This window comes from Balaenoptera borealis, assembly GCF_965194805.1.
Source record: "Balaenoptera borealis genome assembly, chromosome: 10".
Classification (NCBI taxonomy): Eukaryota; Metazoa; Chordata; class Mammalia; order Artiodactyla; family Balaenopteridae; genus Balaenoptera; species Balaenoptera borealis.
The window spans coordinates 76,606,759-76,627,285 of NC_138874.1; the positions used below are offsets into that span (position 1 = coordinate 76,606,759).

General features: G+C 35.4%; 1 protein-coding gene across 1 annotated transcript in view; it reads left to right on the forward strand.

The window, feature by feature from the left end:
• PCDH15 (protocadherin related 15) overlaps positions 1–20,527 on the forward strand; it is a 751,961-nt gene that overhangs the window by 286,410 nt on the left and 445,024 nt on the right. The window contains exon 4 of the mRNA XM_082339387.1: positions 564–719. Coding sequence (XP_082195513.1) covers positions 564–719 — 156 coding nt within the window. The remainder of the gene's footprint in view (positions 1–563; positions 720–20,527) is intronic.

Here is a 20,527-nt window from a genome sequence, read left to right on the forward strand (position 1 = left end):
TTTGGAAAGAGGGAAAGATTAGCAAAAAAACCTTTAACTATATAGAATTAGGAAGTTTGATTGGATTGTGAATGGATTCTCTTCTTTTGGTTATCTATATTTTAGTTTTTATCAGATATGAACATTTAATATTTTAGCAAAAATATAGATTTAAACAAATGATATACCATGTTATACAATCTATCTATCCTATGTATATTATCATTAATACATTGTTTTTATAAATTAGAAGTTTATGTCATTGCTTCTTTGACTTTTGGAAGGACAAAATTTGTGGCATCCCATCAAATATCAGACATTAATTTTGTGATTGTATTCATCACCAGTCCTCTAATTATGAACATAATGCTACCTCAGACCCTATATTTTGAAAATTAAACAGTGAAATAATCATGATTGTCTTCACTTTTCCTTAAAATAATGCAAAATGGATCAATTTTTATAGATTACTATCATTTAATAGTGAATAAACATAGAAGATTTTATTAAACAAATACTTTGACAGTAATGAGACGCTTCAGTTTCAATTGTTTTTTTAAAAAGATGCAATTTCTGTGTTGCAGCCACCAATGAACATACACTCCATCGTGGTACAAGTTCAGTGCATCAACAAAAAAGTGGGTACTGTTATCTACCATGAAGTTCGAATCGTGGTGAGAGACAGAAATGACAACTCACCCACATTCAAGCATGAAAACTACTATGCCACAGTGAATGAGGTCAGTTTCTATCCACCACTCTCTGCTTCCTTTTTATTGATATATGTAATTGACTGTATATTTTAAATATTTTGAAATGATTCCTCTATAATAACAATCTTAACTGTTTAAAAATATCAAGAAAACATTTTAAAAAATAGTGCTTTAGAAGAAATAAGGTCTGAGTGACTTCTGATACGATTTCAGGAATTCACTTTGCTACAGGAAAAAAATTGATTTATTTATAATAATGGCCAAAATATTGGCATTTTAAAATCATCTTCAACAATTTAATGCCAGAATCTAAATACATACATGCTTACTGAGGCTCAACAGGTGCTATTTATTCTCATTGTAAAATGAGACAGATTTTTTTTTTTGTATCTGTGAGGTAGTAGCAGTAATTCAATACTAGAAGAAAATATGTATTTGAGATTTTATTAATTTAAAGTTATTTCCTCAATTTTAAAATCAAGTTCTGGCATATTAAAAATATTTAAATAAAAATCAAAGCTAAATTCTTATAAGAAAATCCTTATCAAACTATTTAAAAATATTTTTAAAGTAGTATTATTGCTTTTATTAGAACATGCTTTTTTGTTGTTTCTTGTTTTACTTTGTTTTGTTTTCCCTTTGAACCAAAATCCATGGGCCAAGAACCCTTTTTATGTTATTTTTTAAAAATAGTGCTTACTCTATTAATTTTTTGTAGGAAAAATATAAAATATTATTAAAAAATTATAAAATATTTCTAAAGTATCTCTAATATCATCTATTATGTGTACTTTAGACACACAAAAAATGAACTATATTTTTAATAACCTATACTTTAGCAAATCATCTTTTCCTCCATGATGTCTTTTTTTTTTAATCTTAAAAAAATATGTACCTACTTTATAGGAGGAAATCAGTATAATTTGGGTATTAAACACAGCATTGGGCCTATAACTTCTACATGCTTTTTGAAATTATTTAAAATGTATCCTATTTACCTCAACATTCTTCTATTCACTAAAAATTGAAGAAATGATGTTTCCCGTAATCTGAGACTTTCTAGATTGTATTACTAAAAACAAAATATTAAATAAAAGAAATAAAAGTTTTTTAAAGTTTAACAGGCGAAATTACTGGTTAGTTAATGCTTGACCTTTTTGAGCTACCTTTTACTTAATAGGCTTCTGCTAAAACAGACAAATGCTAATTAATGTAATTAATCGTGTTACATGATTAATTATTTTAGCATCTGAAGTATACTCTTTGAATGAGATTTTGCTTTTTTTGTTTGAGTGCTAGCTTTGAGTATAAACTGATAGATGAGTTATCTTAGGCAACATATCTAATTTTAAAATCCATTCCTGTACCATGTTAACTGTTGTTGGATGCATGTCTTTAGTTCATTTTTCATAAAGAAATTTATAACGTTCAATTTGAATTCAAAGTATCCTATGTAATTTGACTACTTCCACTCCCCCCTCCAATTTTTTTCAGCACCTTGCTGAAAACTAACCTTTTCAAATACTGTTTTACTTGTGTCACTCTCCTATTCAAAAATTGTGTAATTTCTCATTATTATCAGGAAAAATGTCATCTATCTCCACTGGCTGATTTTCAAGGCCTTCCATAATCTGACCTTTTGTCAATGTATTCTTAACTTCAATTTCTCTCTGATATTGCCTCATTCTGTTCAGATTAACTTCCTCATGTTTTACAAATATATTCATTTCTTTGGCTTTGCTCACACTGTTCAGTTTACTTAGAATTGAATCTTCCCTACCTTGCAAGTCTCCAAGTTTTATTCGTCTTTTAAAATTTAACTCATGATCCATTTCCATTTCCTATTTCTATACTCATCCCCAGCTATACACATTGATCGATCTTTAGTTTCTCCAAACTCTAAACTCCTATGTCATCTGGATAAATGTTAATTAGAGTGATACAATTTATAGAAACATTAAACATTTTATCTTAAACATTATTTGGAGAGGCAAGATTTCTTTACAAAGCTACCTAATTATGGTTTTCTCTCAAAGCATTTCCTAAAGCCAACTGAGGCAATCCTATCCCACTGTTACTATGGTCATATATTCTATGGTTTGATTATGTAGAATGTGTGTAATTGATGATATTTTCCTCCATTGATTTTGCTCATACTCTCTCATATCTATTTTCTTGTAAAGAATCCAAAGTTTATTTAAACATCAAAACATAATTATAAGGAAAAATGAAATTTAGCTATTTTTCTCATTCTTCATTTATCTGAGTAGTTCTTAGTTTAATTGGCTTGAATGGGTTTATCTTTATATCTATATCCATATCTCTCCACTGGGAAAATACATTGCAATTTTATATATACCCATATGTATATATGTGTATGTATATATGTATGTGTGTGTGGGTATATATACGTGTGTGTGTGTGTGTGTGTGTGTATATATATATATATATATATATATATATATACAGTGCAACTACAGTGCTGCCTGTAAAATAAAATTAAATAAAATACATTTTGCTCTGTGCAAGATTGCAAGATATTTTCCATGCTATTTCTTCTTTTAGTATAAGGCATGCAGTTGATGCAGTTAAGACTAGAATGATCTAAATGCTTTTCCAAAAAAAAAAAAAAAAATCATTCAGGGTTTAAGAGATTGTTGGTGTCAAAATATTTTACACTTCATCAGAATCCAAAAGATAGGTATAAAGTCATCATCACAGATTTATAAAAGAAGCTTCTAAAATTAAAGTCCTGGTTAGTCACTCTCCTTATTAACTGTGAGAAAACCGAGACCTGGAGCAGCACATGAATTGGCTACCAACGTTTAAAATTCTTTGCTTGTGAAACATAAAGCATTGCAAGTATTTTTTTTTCTATCTGGGTAATTGGAAACTCTCAATTAATTTTGGATAATTGTATCATTAAGTACTTAGTCTGGTTGGTTCGAAGAACAAATTGCAAAGTCTAATTGCTGCTGATCATTCTTAAGTAATTTTTGGAAGATAAATATTTTCTGGTAGTGATGTCTTTGATAACACATGCATCCCATTTCAAAAAATTCCTTTTGACATAATAAAAAGTAAACAAGGACAAGTCAAGACAGACGTAGTGTTTTCTTGTGCCTGTGAAGAATTAATCTCAGGATAATATAGAGGTTATATTTGTCCTGGTCTTTAATGATCTCGTTACAGACGGGCAATTTTTTAGTCAATATTAATTTGTTCTTTTTGTCACCTTGAGTATCACCCTAAATGTACTTTGCTGCTGTGACATGACGTGATTTATTGGAGATGATTTGTTGGCACTTTTTGAAAGAATGTTTCCTTGCATTTCTCTTGGCAAGTAGATGGTTTACAGTCAGAAAGAAACAAAGAGAGAAAGAAAGGAAGGAAGGGAGGAAGGAACCATATATTGTGTAGTAATATAGTATTTACTGTTGAAAAAATCTGCATATAAGTGGACCTGTACTGTTCAAACACATGTTGTTCAAGGGTCAAGGGTATATATAAAAATTCTGAACTCTATTTCTTTGTTCCTAGAAACTTGGAGAAATAGAGTTCAAATGTAATTATAAGGTTGGACTCAAGGAAATTGCCAATGTTCAACTATTTTTGATGTATAAAAATGGCAATTGAATAATATTCTATAAATAAAAAAGTGTCTTAAATAAAATTTCATGCCACTGTATTATGGTAATGTTTCTATTTTGGCCTTATACTAATCAAAAATACATACTTCATGTCTATTATCAGCACTGTTGTCTCCTGATGGTGTTTTGAATTTATTTGGTGAACTGTTTCTACTATCACTTAAGTTTTGTTTAACTTAGTAGACCTTATTTTCATGGATTGCTACTGACTTAAATATAAGGAGTTCTGTATAACAAGCTTAAATTAAGAAAGGATAGAATGGAAGGAGATGAAACTGAAGAACAAGTTGGGGTCAGATCCTGAAAGGCACCATCAGTTATAAAGAGGAGCTTTAGGCAATAAGGGACCAGTAAATGGCTTAGCAATATAAGTGTATTCAGATTTGCCATTTTATGATATCATTCCCACAGCTGGATGGAGAATTTTTTGAAGAGGTGAGCTGAAAAGAGATGCAAGGTAAAAATCTTGAACTGAATAAAAATGGGAAAAGAGGGTGTATAGGAAAAATATTAGGTGGATAACTTCATGAGAAAAGATGACCTGTAATTGCAGAGGGTAAAGGAAAAAAGCGTAGACACTATATATTGTTTAGATTACCTTTGAGATTCTGGCTTAAAATATAGCAGGATCCTACTGTAGAATATATTAGAGATGAACACTTTTGGAAAGATTCACAATCTAGGAGAATATCAGTTGTTGCAACCCAGCATGGAATGTCTTTAGATCTCGAATAGTCCATGTCAAATAGACATAAAGATTTGTGAACCACAGTGAGTAAACCTAAATTAAGATTGCCTAAGTGAGGTGTTTTGCTTTGTTTGTTTGTTTTTGATTTTGTAGAATATGACAGATAGTAGGTATCAAGAAAAATCAAAGTAGTAAGAGAATTAGGGGGTATTGATGCAAAAGATATATATATATCTTGTTATAAGTATATATCTTTATATGATATGTATGTATATCTTTATATATCATGTAAAGATATATACTTAAAACATAAGAACAGATATATACTTAAAACATAAGAACACTAATTATAAACCAGGAGATAACCAACAAATATAGTCTAATGTTTTTGTTGCCTAGAACATGAATGAAATAATGAATAATATACATATTCATCAAACAAAATAAAGGGAACAAACAAAAAAGAACATAGAATAGGTAGGAAAAATATTAACACTTACTAAGAGTATTCAAAATAAAAGTATTCATCTTGTACAAAAATTACATTAAAAGTAAAGGGGGAAAAAAAAAAAGTAAAGGGGAAAATACTCAAATTGAAAAACAAAGTTTTCAGACTAGATTAAAAAATAATGTCAAGGACTGGTTCAAGATGGTGGAGTAGAAGGACGTGCTCTCACTCTCTCTTTCAAGACTAACGGAATCACAACTAATTGCTGAACAATCATTGACAGGAAGACACTGGAACTCACCAAAAAATATACCCCACATCCAAAGACAAAGGAGAAACCACAATGAGATGGTAGGAGGGGCGCAATCACAATAAAATAAAATCCCATAACTGCTGGGTGAGTGACTCACAAACTGGAGAACACTTATACCACAGAAGTCCACACACTGGAGTGAAGGTTCTGAGCCCCACGTCAGGCTTCCAAACCTGAGGGTCCGGCAACGGGAGGAGGAATTCCTAGAGAATCAGACTTTGAAGGCTAGTGGGATTTGATTGCAGGACACTGACAGGACTGGGGGAAACAGAGACTCCACTCTTAGAGGGCACACACAAAGTAGTGTGTGCACTGGGACCCAGGGGAAGGAGCAGTGACCCCATAGGAGACTGAACCAGACCTACCTGCTAGTGTTGGAGGGTCTCCTGCAGAGGCAGAGGGTAGCTGTGCCTCACTGTGAGGAAAAGGACACTGGCAGCAGAAGTTCTGGGAAGTACTCCTTGACATGAGCCCTCCCAGAGTCCGCCATTAGCCCCACCAAAGCGACCAGGTAGGCTCCAATGTTGGGTCACCTCAGGTCAAACAACCAACAGGGAGGGAACCCAGCCCCCACCATCAGCAGTCAAGCGGATTAAAGTTTTACTGAGTTCTGCCCACCAGAGCAACAGCCAGCTCTGCCCACCACCAGTCCCTCCCATCAGGAAACTTACACAAGCCTCTTAGATAGCCTCATCCACCAGAGGGCAGACAGCAGAGGCAAGAAGAACTACAATCCTGCAGCCTGTGGAACAAAAACCACATTCACAGAAAGATAGACAAGATGAAAAGGCAGAGGGCTATGTACCAAATGAAGGAACGAGATAAAACCCCAGAAAAACAACTAAATGAAGTGGAGATAGGCAACCTTCCAGAAAAAGAATTCAGCATAATGATAGTGAAGATGATCCAGGACCTCGGAAAAAGAATGGAGGCAAAGATCGAGAAGATGCAAGAAATGTTTAACAAAGATCTAAAAGAATTAAAGAACAAACAACAGAGATGAGCAATAAAATAATTGAAATGAAAACTACACTAGAAGGAATCAATAGCAGAATAACTGAGGCAGAAGAATGGATAAGTGACCTGGAAGACAGAATGGTGTAATTCACTGCTGCGAAACAAAATAAAGAAAAAAAAATGAAAAGAAACGAAGACAGCCTAAGAGATATTTGGGATAACATTAAACGCCACAACATTCGCATTATAGGGGTCTCAGAAGGAGAAGAGAGAGAGAAAGGACCCGAGAAAATATTTGAAGAGATTATAGTTGAAAACTTCCCTAACATGGGACAGGAAATAGCCACCCAAGTCCAGGAAGCGCAGAGAGTCCCATACAGGATAAACCCAAAGAGAAACATGCCGAGACACACAATAATCAAATTGCCAAAAATTAAAGACAGAGAAAAATTATTGAAAGTAGCAAGGGAAAAATTACAAATAACATACAAGGGAACTCCCATAAGGTTAACAGCTGATTTCTCAGCAGAAATTCTACAAGCCAGAAAGGAGTGGCATGATATATTTAAAGTGAAGAAAGGAAAGAAACTACAACCAAGATTACTCTACCCGGCAAGGATCTCATTCAGATTTGATGGAGAAATCAAAACCTTTACAGACAAGCAAAAGCTAAGAGAATTCACCACCACCAAACCAGCTTTACAACAAATGCTAAAAGAACTCTCTAAGTGTGAAACACAGAAGAAGAAAACGAGCTACAAAAACAAACACAAAACAATTAAGAAAATGGTAATAGGAACATACATATCGATAATTACCTTAAAGGAGAATGGGTTAAATGCTCCAACCGAAAGACACAGGCTTGCTGAATGGATACAAAAACATGACCCATATATATGCTGTGTACAAGAGACCCACCTCAGATCTAGGGACACGTACAGACTGAAAGTGATCGGAAGGAAAAAGATATTCCATGCAAATGGAAATCAGAAGAAAGCTGGAATAGCAATGCTCATATCAGATAAAATAGAATTTAAAATAAAGAATGTTACAAGAGACAAGGAAGGACACTACATAATGATCAGAGATCAATCCAAGAAGAAGATATAACAATTTTAAATATATATGAACCCAACATAGGAGATCCTCAATACATAAGGCAACTGCTAACAGCTATAAAAGAGAAAATTGACAGTAACACAATAATAGTGGGGGATTTTAACACCTCACTTACACCAAGGGACAGATCATCCAAACAGAAAATTAATAAGGAAACACAAGCTTTAAGGGACACAATAGACCAGAGAGATTTAATTGATATTTATAGGACATTTCATCCCAAAACAGCAGATTACACTTTCTTCTCAAGTGCGCACCGAACATCCTCCAGGATAGAGCACATCTTCGGTCACAAATCAAACCTCAGTAAATTTAAGAAAATTGAAATCATATCGAGCATCTTTTCTGACCACAACATTATGAGATTAGAAATCAATTACAGGGAAAAAAATGTAAAAAACACAAACACATGGAGGCTAAACAGTACGTTACTAAATAACAAAGAGATCATTGAGGAAATAAAAAAATACCTAGAGACAAATGACAATGAATATACGACAATCCAAAATCTATGAAATGCAGCAAAAGCAGTTTTAAGAGGGGATTTTATAGCTATACAAGCCTACCTCAAGAAGCAAGAAAAATCTCAAATAAACAATCTAACTTTACACCTAAAGGAACTAGAGAAAGAAGAACAAACAAAACCCAAAGTTAGCAGAAGGAAAGAAATCATAAAGATCAGATGAGAAATAAATGAACTAGAAACAAAGAAAACAATAGCAAAGATCAATAAAACTAAAAGCTGATTCTTTGAGAAGATAAACAAAATTGATAAACCATTAGCCAGACTCATCAAGAAAAAGAGGGAGAGGACTCAAATCAATAAAATTAGAAATGGAAAAGGAGAAGTTGCAAAAGACACTGCAGAAATACAAAGCATGCTAAGAGACGAGTACAAGCAACTCTATGCCAATAAAATGGACAACCTGGAAGAAATGGACAAATTCTTAGAAAGGTATAACCTTCCAAGACTGAACCAGGAAGAAATAGAAAATATGAACAGACCAATCACAAGTAATGAAATTGAAACTGTGATTAAAAATCTTCCAGCAAACAAAAGTCCAGGACCAGATGGTTTCACAGGTGAATTCTATCAAACATTTCGAGAAGAGCTAACACCCATCCTTCTCAAACTCTTCCAAAAAACTGCAGAGGAAGGAAAACTCCCAAACTCATTCTATGAGGCCACCATCACCCTGATACCAAACCCAGACAAAGATACTACAAAAAAAAGAAAATTACAGAGCAATATCACTGACGAATATAGATGCAAAAATCCTCACCAAAATACTAGCAAACAGAATCCAACAATACATTAAAACAATCATACACCATGATCAAGTGGGATTTATCCCAGATGTGCAAGGATTCTTCAGTATATGCAAATCAATCAATGTGCTACACCATATTAAAAAACTAAAGAATAAAAACCATATGATCATCTCAATAGATGCAGAAAAAGCTTTTGACAAAATTCAACACCCGTTTATTATAAACTCCAGGAAGTGGGCATAGAGGGAACCTGCTTCAACATTATAAAGGCCATATACGACAAACCCAGAGCAAACATCATTCTCAATGCTGAAAATCTGAAAGCATTTCCTCTAAGATCAGGAACAAGACAAGGATGTCCACTCTCACCACTATTATTCAGCATAGGTTTGGAAGCCCTAGCCACGGCAATCAGAGAAGAAAAAGAAATAAAAGGAATACAAATTGGAAAAGAAGAAGTAAAACTGTCACTGTTTGCAGATGACATGATAGTATACATAGAGAATCGTAATGATGCCACTAGAAAACTACTAGAGCTAATCAATGAATTTGGTAAAGTTGCAGGATACAAAATTAATGCACAGAAATCTCTTGCATTCCCATACACTAACGATGAAATATCTGAAACAGAAATTAAGGAAACACTCCCATTTACTATTGCAACAAAAGGAATAAAATACCTAGGAATAAACCTACCTAGGGAGACAAAAGACCTGTATGCAGAAAACTATAAGACACTGATGAAAGAAATCAGAAGTTATACCAACAGATGGAGAGATATACCATGTTCTTGGAATGGAAGAATCAATATTGTGAAAATGACTATACTACCCAAAGCAATGTACAGATCCAATGCAATCCCTATCAAATTACCAGTGGCATTTTTTATGGAACTAGAACAAAAAATCTTAAAATTTGTATGGAGACACAAAAGACCCTGAATAGCCAAAACAGTCTTGAGGGGAAAAAACGGAGCTGGAAGAATCAGACTCCCTGACCTCAGACTATACTACAAAGCTACAGTAATCAAGACAATATTGTCCTGGCACAAAAGCAGAAATATAGATCAATGGAACAAGATAGAAAGCCCAGAGGTAAACCCACGCACATATGGTCAACTAATCTATAACAAAGGAGGCAAGGATATACAATGGAGAAAAGACAGTCTCTTCAATAAGTGGTACTGGGAAAACTGGACAGCTATATGTAAAAGAATGAAATTAGAACACTCCCTAACACCATATACAAAAATAAACTCAAAGTAGATAGAGACCTAAATGTAAGACCAGACACTAGAAGTCTTAAAGGAAAACATAGGAAGAACACTCTTTGACGTAAATCACAGCAACATCTCTTTTGACCCACCTCCTAGAGTAATGGAAATAAAAACAAAAGTAAACAAATGGGACCTAATGAAACTTAAAAGCTTTTGCACAGCAAAGGAAACCATAAACAAGACGAAAAGACAACCCTCAGAATGGAGAAAATATTTGCAAACGAATCATCGGACAAAGGATTAATCTCCATCATATATAAACAGCTCATGCAGCTCAATATTAAGAAAACAATCAACCCAATCAAAAAATAGGCAGAAGACTTAAATAGACATTTCTCCAAAGAAGACATACAGATGGCCAAGAAGCACATGAAAACTGCTCAGCATCACTAATTATTAGAGAAATGCAAATCAAAACTACAATGAGGTTTCACCTCACACCAGGTAGAATGGGCATCATCAGAAAATCTACAAACAACAAATGCTGGAGAGGGTGTGGAGAAAAGGGAACCCTCTTACACTGTTGGTGGGAATGTAAATTGATACAGCCACTATGGAGAACAGTATGGAGGTTCCTTAAAAAACTAAAAATAGAATTACCATATGACCCAGCAATCCCACTACTGGGCATATACCCTGAGAAAACCATAATTCAAAAAGAGTCATGTACCCCAATGTTCATTGATGCGCTATTTACAATAACCAGGTCATAGAAGAAACCTAAATGCCCATCGACAGACGAATGGATAAAGAAGATGTGGTACATATATACAACGGTATATTACTCAGCCATAAATAGGAATGAAATTGGGTCATTTGTAGAGACGTGGATGCCTCTAGAGACTGTCATACAGAGTGAAGTAAGTCAGAAAGAGAAAAACAAATATCGTATATTAACGCATATATATGGAACCTAGCAAATGGTACAGAAGAACTGGTTTGCAGGGCACTAATTGAGACACAGAAGTAGAGAAAAAACGTATGGACACCAAGGGGGGAAAGTGGTCGGGTGTAGGGTTGGTGGTGTGAATAATTGGGAGATTGGGATTGACATGTATACACTGATGTGTATAAAATTGAATACTATTAAGAACCTGCTGTATAAAAAAATAAATAAAAAAACATGTCAAATGTAGGCTGTTAACATTAAACACAATTAAATTTAAGGATTCAGAAGTCTTACATAGAGAGAGAGGAACTGCAAGATGGCTGAGGAATAAGATGTGGGATCACCTTCCTCCCCACAAATACATCCAAAATACGTCTACATGTGGAACAACTCCTACAGAACACCTAGTGAATTCTCACAGAAGACCTCAGACTTCCCAAAAGGCAAGAAAATCCCCACGAACCTGGGTAGGGCAAAAGAAAATAAACAACAAAGACAAAAGAATAAGGACAGGATCTGCACCTCTGGGAGGGAGCTATGAAAGATGAAAAGTGTCCACACACTAGGAAGACCCTTCACTGGCAGAGACAGGGGTTGGGTGGGGGGGAACCTTCGGAGCCACGGAGGAGAGCTCAGCAACAGGGTTTTCAGGGGGAAAAGCAGAGAGATTCCCACACAGAGGATGGGTGCCGACCAGAACTCACTGGCCTGAGAGGCTTGTCTGCTCACCCGCTGGGACGTGTGGGGGCTGGGAGCTGAGGCTCGGCCTTCAGGGGTCAGATCCCAGGGAGAGGACTGGGGTTGGCTGCATGAACACAGCCTCAAGGGGGCTAGTGCGCCACAGCTAGCCAGAAGGGAGTCTGGGAAAAAGTCTGGAACTGCCTAAGAGGCAAGAGACCATTATTTTGGGGTGCGTGAGGAGAGGGGATTCCTTCCCTGTCTGCACACAGAAGGCAGAGCACCACCTAAACAAGTTCCAGAGATGGGCACGAGCCTCTGCTATCAGCTTGGACTCCAGAGATGGGCATGAAATGGTAACGCTGCTGCTGTAGGCCACCAAGAATCCTGTGTGCAAGCACAGGTCACTATCCACACATCCCCAGGAGCCTGGGCAGCCCGCCACTGCCAAGGTCCCATCATCCAGGGACAAGATCCCTGGGAGAACACACAGTGCACCTCAGGCTGTTGCAGTGTCACACTGGCCTCTGCTGCTGCAGGCTCACCCCTCATTCCAATTTTATCTACTGTACCCCTCCTTCCCCCTGGTATGAGTGAGCCAGAGCCCCCTAATCAGCTGCTGCTTTAACCCTGTTCTGTCTGGGTGGGAACAGATGCCTGAGGGAGACCTACATTCAGAGGTGGGGCCAAAACCAAAGCTGAACCCCAGGAGCTGTGCCAGCAAAGAAGAGAAAGGGAAATCTCTCCCAGCAGCCTCAGGAACAGCGGATTAACTCCCCACAAACAATTTGATGTACCCCGCATCTGTGCAATACCCGAATAGACAACGAATCATCCCAAAATTGAGATGGTGGACACTGGGAGCAACTGTAGGCTTGGGGTTTGCTGTCTGTGACTAATTTGTTTCTGATTTTTATGTTTATCTTAGTAAAGTTTTTAGTGCTTGTTATAATTGGTGGATTTGTTTATTGGTTTGGTTGCTCTCTTCTTTTTTTATTCTTATTTGTTTATTTTAATAATTTTTAAAAATATTTTTAAAATTTATTATTACTTTTTATTCTTTTTCTTTCTTTTTTTCTGCCTTTTTTTCTGAGCCATGTGGCTGACAGTGTCTTGTTGCTCCAGCCTGGTGTCAGGCCTGAGCCTGTGAGGTGGAGGAGCCGAGTTCATAACATTGGACCACCAGAGACCTCCCAGCCCCATGTAATATCAATCAGCAAGAGCTCTCCCATAGATCTCCATTTCAACGCTAAGACCCGTCTCCACCCAGCAGCCAGCAAGCTCCAGTGCTGGATGCCCCATGCCGAACAACTAGCAAGACAGGAACACAACCCCACCTATTAGCAGAGAGGCTGCCTAAAATCATACTAAGTTCACAGACACCCCAAGACACAACACCGGATGCAGCCCTGCCCACCAGAAAGACAAGATCCAGTGCCACCCACCAGAACACAGGCACAAGTCCCCTCCACCAGGAAGCCTACACAAGCCACTCAACCAACCTTACCCACTGGGGATATCCACCAAAATCAATGGGAACTACGAAACTGCAGCCTATGAAAAGGAGACTCTAAACACAGTAAGGTAAACAAAATGAGAAGACAGAGAAACACACAACAGATGAAGGAACAAGGTAAAAACCCACCAGACCAAACAAATGAAGAAGAAATAGGCAGACTACCTGAAAAAGAATTCAGAGTAATGATACTAAAGATGATCCAAAATCTTGGAAACAGAATGGAGAAAATACAAGAAACGTTTAACTAGGACCTAGAAGAACTAAAGAGAAAACAATGATGAACAACATAATAAATGAAATTAAAAATTCTCTAGAAGGAATCAATAGCAGAATAACTGAGGCAGAAGAATGGATAAGTGACCTGGAAGATAAAATAGTGGAAATAACTACTGCAGAGCAGAATAATGAAAAAAGAATGGAAAGAATTGAGGACAGTCTCAGAGACCTCTGGGACAATATTAAACATACCAACATTTGAATTATAGGGGTCCCAGAAGAAGAAGAGAAAAAGAAAGGGACTGAGAAAATATTTGAAGCATTTATAGTTGAAAACTTCCCTAATACGGGAGAGGAAATAGTCGATCAAGTGCAGGAAATGCAGAGAGTCCCATATGGGATAAATCCAAGGAGAAACACGCCAAGATGTATATTAATCAAACTATCAAAAATTAAATACAATGAAAAAAATATTAAAAGCAGAAAAGAAAAAGCAACAAATAACATACAAGGGAATCCCCATAATGTTGACAGCTGATTTTTCAGAAGAAACTGTGCAAGCCAGAAGGGAGTGGCAGGACATATTTAAAGAGATGAAAGGGAAAAACCTAAAACCAAGGTTACTCTACCCAGCAAAGATCTCATTCAGATTCGACAGAGAAATTAAAATCTTTACAGGCAAGCAAAAGTTAAGAGAATTCAGCACCACCAAACCAGCTTTACAGCAAATGCTATAGTAACTTCTCTAGGCAGGAAACACAAGAGCAGGAAAAGACCTACAATAACAAACCCAAAACAATTAAGAAAATGGTAATAGGAACATACATATTGATAATTACCTTAAATGTAAATGGATTAAAAGCCCCAACCAAAAAGCATAGACCGGCTGAATGGATACAAAAACAAGACCCATATATATGCTGTCTGCAAGAGACCCACTTCAGACCTAGGGACACATACAGACTGAAAGGGAGGGGATGGAAAAGGATATTCCATGCAAATGGAAATCAAAAGAAAGCTGGAGTAGCAATTCTCATATCAGACAAAATAGACTTTAAAATAAAGACTATTACAAGAGACAAAGAAGGACACTACATAATGATCAAGGGATCAATCCAAGAATAAGGTATAACAATTGTAAATATTTATGCACCCACCATAGGAGCACCTCAATACATAAGGCAAATGCTAACAGCAGTAAAAGGGGAAATCAACAGTAACACAATAATAGTAGGGGACTTAATACTCCACTTTCACCAATGGACAGATCATCCAAAATGAAAATAAATAAGAAAACACAAGCTTTAAATGACACATTAAACAAGATGGACTTAATTGATATTTATAGGACATTCCATCCCAAAACAACAGAATACACTTTCTTCTCAAGTGCTCATGGAACATTCTCCAGGATATATCATATCTTGGGTTACAAATCAAGCCTTGGTAATTTAAGAATAGTGAAATCGTATCAAGTATCTTTTCTGACCACAACGCTATGAGACTAGATATCAATTACAGAAAAAAAAAACTGTAAAAAATGCAAACATATGGAGGCTAAACAATACACTAAATAACCAAAAGATCACTGAAGAAATCAAAGAGGAAATCAAAAATTACCTAGAAACAAATGACAATGAAAACACGACAACCCAAAACCTATGGGATGCAGCAAAAGCAGTTCTAAGAGGGAAGTTGATAGTAATACAGCCCTATCTCAAGAAACAAGAAAAATCTCAAATCAACAACCTAACCTTACACCTAAAGCAGTTAGAGAAAGAAGAACCAAAAACCCCAAAGTTAGCAGAAGGAAGAAAAAGAAATAAAAGGAATCCTAATCGGAAAAGAAGTAAAACTGTCACTCTTTGCAGATGACATGATATTATACATAGAGAATACTAAAGATGCTGCCAGAAAACTACTAGAACTAATCAATGAATTTGGTAACGTAGCAGGATACAAAATAAATGCACAGAAATCTCTTGCATTCCTATACACTAATGATGAAAAATCTGAGAGAGAAATTGAGGAAACACTCCCATTTACCATTGCAACAAAAAGAATAAATTACCTAGGTATAAACCTACCTAAGGGGACAAAAGACCTGTATGCAGAAAACTATAAGACACTGACGAGAGAAATCAAAGATGACACAGATGGAGAGATATACCATGTTCTTGGATTGGAAGGATCAACGTTGTGAAAACGACTATACTACCCAAAGCAATCTACAGATTCACTGCAATCCCTATCAAACTACCAATGGCATTTTTCACAGAACTAGAACAAAAAAATTCACAATTTGTATGGAAACACAAAAGACCCTGAATAGCCAAAGCAATCTTGAGAAAGAAAAACAGAGCTGGAGGAATCAGGCTCCCTGACTTCAGACTATACTACAGAAGGGAACCCTCTTGCACTCTTAGTGGGAATGTAAATCGATACAGCCACTATGGAGAACAGTATGGAGGTTCCTTAAAATCTAAAAATAGAACTACCATATGACCCAGCAATCCCACTACTGGGCATATACCCTGAGAAAACCATAATTCAAAAAGAGTCATGTACCACAATGTTTATTGCAGCTCTGTTTACAATAGCCAGGACATGAAAGCAACCGAAGTGTCCATTGACAGATGAATGGATAAAGAAGATGTGGCACATATATACAATGGAATATTACTCAGCAATAAAAAGAAATGAAATTGAACTATTTGTAGTGAGGTGGATGGACCTAGAGTCTGTCATACAGAGTGAAGTAAGTCAGAAAGAGAAAAATACCGTATGCTAACACATATATATGCAATCTACAAAAAAAAAAATGGTTCTGATGAACCTAGGGGCAGGACAGGAATAAAGATGCAGACATAGAGAATGGACCTGAGGACTCGGGGAAGGGGAAGAGTAAGCTGGGATGAAGTGAGAGAGTGGCATTGACATATACACACTACTAAATGTAAAATAGATAGCTAGTGGGAAGCATCCGCATAGCACAGGGAGATCAGCTCGGTGCTTTGTGACCACCTGGAGCAGTGGGATAGGGTGGGTGGGAGGGACATGCAAGAGGGAGTGGATATGGGGATTTTATGTGTACGTATAGCTGATTCACTTTGTTATACAGCAGAAACTAACACAACATTGTAAAGCAGTTATCCTCCAATAAAGATGTTAAAAAAAAAAAAAAAGGTAAACATGTAGATACCCTGTGACTCAGCAGTTCTGCTCTTGTGGTCCATATGTCCACCAGATAGCATGTATAAGGAGATTTGTTGATGATATTTCCATAATAATCAAAAACTGGAGACAACTCAAGTGTCCAACTATGATAGAGCCGGTTTAACGTTTTTTAAATTGCATTTATCTTTAACAAAATTAAAATTTCTCTGTGTTTCAGTTTCCTCATGTAATAACTGGGAATGAAAATATTAGAAACTTACCTTATAGGGTTTAATGAATACATGTAATAAGTCAAAATAGGAAAGAAAAAAAAGTCCACAGATTTTAGTGTATAGCACCTCACCTATATATTTTATAATTAATTTAAAAAGACAGTCTGAAATTAGTTGATCACTTATTTAAACCTGATATTATATATGGATATATATACATATATATGTGTGTGTGTGTGTGTGTATATATATATATTTGTTTATGTTATATCTACCCTGTTAGAATTGAATCACTATTAGAGTTAGCACTTTGTTTTGTTATTTGAGTAGAACAGTACCTGACACATTGTAGGAGTTCTATAAATAGACTTCTCAGTGAAGCAGAAATGGAACAATCATGAAACAGGAAAGTATTATTTAACATATATATTCACTTTGATTTTTCCTGAGATAAGAATGATTTAGAAAGTAAGAGTTTGTTTTGAGTTAAATTTGAGAAGCTTATACATGGGAAGTATTTTAGAAAGGAGTAAAAGCTTTCCAGATGATTGTGATAAATTATATAGGGTGACACAACAGTGATGACAAAAAAAGAAACCCAGTTTTTTGTCTTTTCTTTTAACCTGGTAAATATGAGCTATTTGAATTATGGTACTGTTTACATAGCTCTAGGGGGACGTTACGTATTTATGTGAATTATAGCTCTTTTTTCATAACTCTAGGGGCAAATTATGTATTTATTTGGATATGACTATTACGCTGCTTAAGAATCTTTACCATACTTTTCATGTCCCAGAAAAACTAGTCATATTTATTAAGTAAAATTAATATGACTCCCCTTAGTCCAAATGTCTTTTTTTCTCAACAAGATTTTTCTACATGCACAGTTTTATGAAGGTCAAATGCAAGGGGTACCAAAAGAATAACAGTCAATTTAATAAATTGTGTTTGATCAAGTTCTCTAAGTTCTTAATAGTAGGAAACTTTAAAGGATGCTTCATAAATCTAAATTTAAAATGCCATTTACAATTTAGGAAGGTAAAGGTTAGCAGTTGAAACAACCTTGGGTTTCAGGAACAGTCAAGTTGTTTCATAACTGTTGATGTTACAAGTATATCACAAATTATGTCCTGGTTAACATCTTAGAAGTCTGTAAACTTTAGATTTTGAATAATTTTAGTATTTATTTTTCATCTTGGATTTTTTCACATGCTCATTAGGAACTAACTTGACACCAGATTAATTTAAAATTTGTTCTTATCTAAAATTAGTTCACAGATTTCTGCATAGATCTTTTTCCAATTTAGTAGCATCATATCTCCTGATGTTGAATGGAATCAGGACAGATTACAACAGTATTGACAGATTAATTCTAACAATTATCATTTATGAATGCTAAGTGTTTTCCATGGAACATCTTATTTAAAACTTACTTGTACCTACACACAGACTCAAATTATTTGTGTGTATTGTTTTCATTTTACACAATAAAATGAAAAAGTACTAAGACAGAAAAGCATTTATTAATTTGCCCAAGATCTCATGGCTACTAAGTGGCAGATCTAAGTGAGAAACTGAGGCAGTCTCACTCCAAAACCGAGTGCTTGATCACCACATTGTACAAATGCATCAGGCAAGAGAATGACAGAGCTCAGATACATAAAGGAAGAGTAAGGAGTAAATAATACCATTAATCTGAAGAGTATTATTACTAATTTGAAAAAAGTTACACTTGCTTCTTTGGTCTAAATTATCATCTCGATTCACAATTTAGTAAATAATCATGTGCTAGGTAGAGTTTTAAGAGAAAGGAACACAGCCTTTGGAATATATATATTACTTTTTATAGAATGATTTTAAGTTCATGAAGAATTATAAAAGTAACCCAATGACGAGTATATCAAGATGAACATCTTGCCCAACTACATGTAGATTAGTGAGTATACCCTAGAGGTTATTTCATGGTAGCTGGTATCATATGCTGGTTTAATTAGAATTTTTATTTTACTTCAGATGTTGTTATATCTCTTTCTCCTGATGCGACATGATCATGTCTTTCAACAATACCTGTTAATAAGGTTAATATGCTAGTTAATTTTTTTTAAAAAGGGGCTCTGAAATGTTTTGATTTTTTTCCTAAGGTTTAAGTGAATGATTAAAAACATTTTAATGATCAAACCCATCAGCAGGAACCCAAAGCTGAACTTCAGCCAAATTAAACCATAGGAAAAGATGAGAACCTCTCTCTTGCTCTATTTTGTTCTCTCTTTTGTTCTTTCTCTCCTTCTCTCCCTCCCTCTCTCTCTCTTTCTGTCTCCCTTATTTTTTGGCTAACAGTTGCCTCAAGTGTATGTTATATATTTATAAGAACTAAATGTAATATAAATAAAGTTTTATTATCCTTAAAAATATTTTTATAGTAAATGATACGTTTAAGTCTTAGACTTTATTATAATGAAAATGATTATGGAAATGGTCTGTTTATGTTCACATTTTCTACCGTTTTTGTAAACAACATCAGAAATAATTAGACCTAAATAACATTTTAATAGAAGTAATGGAGTTCCATATAACCCATATCCAAATTCCCCAATTCTTAATATCTTTCATTAGTATGCTGCATATTTTAACAACTACTGAACCAACAGTGAAACATTGCTGTTAACTCAAATCCATATTTTATTTAGATTTCCTTAGTTTTACTAGTCTTTTTTCTTGTCCTGGGACCCCATCTATGATACCATACTACTATCAGTCATCGTGTCTCTTTAGTCTTCTCTAGACTATATCAGTTTTTACTTTCTTTGTTTTTGATGACAGTTTTGAAGAGTACTGGTCAGATAATCTTTCTTTCTAATAGATAAATGAACAGATAAATAGAGATTTGTGTGTATACACATACATGCATATACACATATATATAAATGTCATACAGTATATTGCTTATTTGTATATGACAATATAGTCAAATATATAATATATCATATATAGATATATAACTATTTTTTAAAGTAAATTTATTTATTTATTTTTGGCTGCGTTGGGTCTTCATTGCTACACGCAGGCTTTCTCTAGTTGTGGCGAGTGGGGGCTACTCTTCACTATGGTGGGCGTGCTTCTCATTGTGGTGGCTTCTTTTGTTGTGGAACATGGGCTCTAGGCACACGGGCTTCAGTAGTTGTGGCTCGCAGGCTCTAGAGCACAGGCTCAGTAGTTGTGGCGCACGGGCTTAGTTGCTCCGCAGCATGTGGGATCGAACCAGTGTCTCCTGCATTGGCAGGCAAATTCTTAACCACTGTGCCACCAGGGAAGTCCCAGCTATTTTTCTATACCAATGAAGAGTAAGTTGCACATATGAAACCCCTTAAATTCTTAACATTTCATTGTGTATTTCCTAAAAACACAGATACTCATCTATATA